The sequence below is a fragment of the Rhinoderma darwinii genome, chromosome 2, assembly GCF_050947455.1.
Source record: "Rhinoderma darwinii isolate aRhiDar2 chromosome 2, aRhiDar2.hap1, whole genome shotgun sequence".
Lineage (NCBI taxonomy): Eukaryota > Metazoa > Chordata > Amphibia > Anura > Rhinodermatidae > Rhinoderma > Rhinoderma darwinii.
In genome coordinates this window covers 244804453-244807050 of record NC_134688.1, presented here as the reverse complement: position 1 = coordinate 244807050, position 2598 = coordinate 244804453, and the positions used below count along the sequence as shown (strand labels likewise).

At 41.3% G+C, this 2598-nt stretch overlaps 1 protein-coding gene across 1 annotated transcript; it reads left to right on the top strand.

The window, feature by feature from the left end:
- Positions 1–213: 213 nt before the first annotated feature.
- On the top strand, positions 214–1509 carry LOC142741045 (cyclin-dependent kinase 5 activator 1-like). Its single transcript, XM_075850442.1, has one exon. The coding sequence runs from the start codon at positions 242–244 to the stop codon at positions 1067–1069; it is 828 nt and encodes a 275-aa protein (XP_075706557.1). The 5' UTR covers positions 214–241; the 3' UTR covers positions 1070–1509.
- The last annotated feature ends 1089 nt before the right edge of the window (positions 1510–2598 follow it).

Genomic DNA, 2598 nt, shown 5'->3' with positions numbered 1-2598 from the left:
AATACAAACCTTGGCATCATCTGTGCATATTCACAGCACACTGCATATACCCATGACCCATGAGAGCAGACAACTTTTAAGGCTGAGCTGCCCATAGGCATAGACGTGTTCTAATAAAAGGTTACATTTTTTTTCCTACATTTGGTTAAATATTGTAATGTGTTTTTTCATAACTAAGAAATAATCATCTGTTGTAACTTCATCTACAGAAATAGAATCCAGAATCTAGACTTCAATAATCATGGGGAAAGCTTTCAGCTGCTGCAAGCTGGTTCCCGATGTAAAGAGCAAAGTAAGAGTGAGCCGCCATGAAGACACACAGAAAACAAAGAAAGGAAAAAACCACCACGAACCAAGTAACAGTTGCAAGTATAGTATTACTCCAGTCATCAGTGCTGATCTGAAGGAGACTCTGACAACTACTAAGCCACCAAGCGTCAAGATGGACTCAGAATATCCAGTCCTCAAAGATCAAGTGTCCACTCAAGAGCAACAAATATTTAATGTTCCACAGCGCATCATACTACACACATACACCAAGAAGATCCTAAAATGCTTAGCAGACTTTGTGTGCCGGAGATGCTTCCAGCTGTACCACCTTTCCCCAATAGATGTAGTAGAGTGGATAACAAGCATAGACAGACAACTTCTCCTTCAAGGATGGCAGGGCCAAGGATTTTTAACATCAGGCACTGTGGTGTTCCTGTACATGCTTTGCCGAGATGTCATCTCTTCCGAGATAAGAAATGAGAAAGAACTAAAGGCAACCTTGTTAACATGCTTGTATGTGTCATATTGCTATATGGGACACCAGATCTCCTACCCACTAGGTCCCTTCCTGGTAGACGGCAGAAAGGAGACCTTTTGGTACCAATGTCTGTCCATCATTGCTCACATGAGCTCAAAGATGATGCGTCTCAATACTGACCCAAAGTATTACAGTCAGATGTTTGTGAGCCTTAGAGCTGAAGGAAGACAAGCAAACGAAAATCTTCTGATGAGTGGACTACCTGGAATGATGGCCAGAGAGGAAAGTTCACACGGATCATACTACACTTTATATCTCTGAACAATATTCCATCAAAAATAGACACCACTCCAATGGGAAGCGAAGCTTCAGTTTGTGGTAGCTATTAAAGAACTAAAACCTTCTCCTGGAACCATCGTCTCTACAAACTGCCAGGAAGTGACATGTAATCGGCCAACAACAGAGCTCTCAAATGTAATTTACTCTCCCAGCGCCGGTCTCTATCAGCAAGGATCAGTCTCAGTGGAGCAGTCCATGAGTACGCACTCCTGTAGAGCAGTCTCTTGGCCTTACATGCAGTGGGAGGGACACTTGGTACTCAAGGCCGAGGTTTTAAAATGTGCACTACTCCCCCCACCCTCTGTCATGTCTGGACCAATCTTAGTCAGGTCTAGGAGCCAGCGCCAAAGTTACAAATCTCTGTCCTTGATACATGCTGTCGTGTTACTACTTGGGTACATGCTGTCGTGTTACTACTTGGATACATGCTGTCGTGTTACTACTTGGATACATGCTGTCATGTTACTACTTGGATACGTGCTATCATGTTACTACTTGGGTACATGCTGTCGTGTTACTACTTGGATACATGCTGTCATGTTACTACTTGTGTACATGCTGTCGTGTTACTACTTGGATACATGCTGTCATGTTACTACTTGGATACATGCTGTCATGTTACTACTTGGGTACATGCTGTCGTGTTACTACTTGGGTACATGCTGTCATGTTACTACTACTTGGGTACATGCTGTCATGTTACTACTACTTGGGTACATGCTGTCATGTTACTACTACTTGGGTACGTGCTGTCGTGTTACTACTTGGGTACATGCTGTCATGTTACTACTTGGATACATGCTGTCATGTTACTACTTGGGTACATACTGTCGTGTTACTACTTGGGTACATGCTGTCATGTTACTACTACTTGGGTACATGCTGTCATGTTACTACTAGGGACTGTGTGCATATTACCTTTTTATCACGCTAGGTTAGACTAAAACCTTTTACTATAAATAACAAGACAAACTACCACTGAACTTTTAAACGTGGGTTGACATGGACGGTCGGCCACAGCTTTATTTATTTATTAATTTAATATTTTCAAAATATATAGCTGTAAACCATTATTAATGAACTGGTCCAGCCCGCAAATTTTTTTTTAAACTGTTCTTTTCCTTTGTGTTATTGCACTTTTTTTTTTTTTAACAACATCCTATTTTTTTCTTTTCTTTTCTTTTTATAAATATATACATAATTTCACTTTCTTTTTTTTTTTTTTTTTTCATAAGAGTAAAAAATTGGGAGGGAGGGTGGGAAAAACAGGTAAGTGTACACACGATTCTTTGGCAATACAAATCCCTGAGTGGTAACAGCCAAAAGAGGGAGATGTCCTCCCTATCTGCCCTTATAAACCCTAGCCTGAGAGGGTGTGTAAGCTGCTCTATAACTCCCACCAAAACGCCCCCATGGGCGGGTGCCCCACTGCTATAGGCTCCTTATTATAAACAACCTATGGAACGAAACCCACCTAGCTTAACGTAACCAAATTAACCCCTTTATTGCTA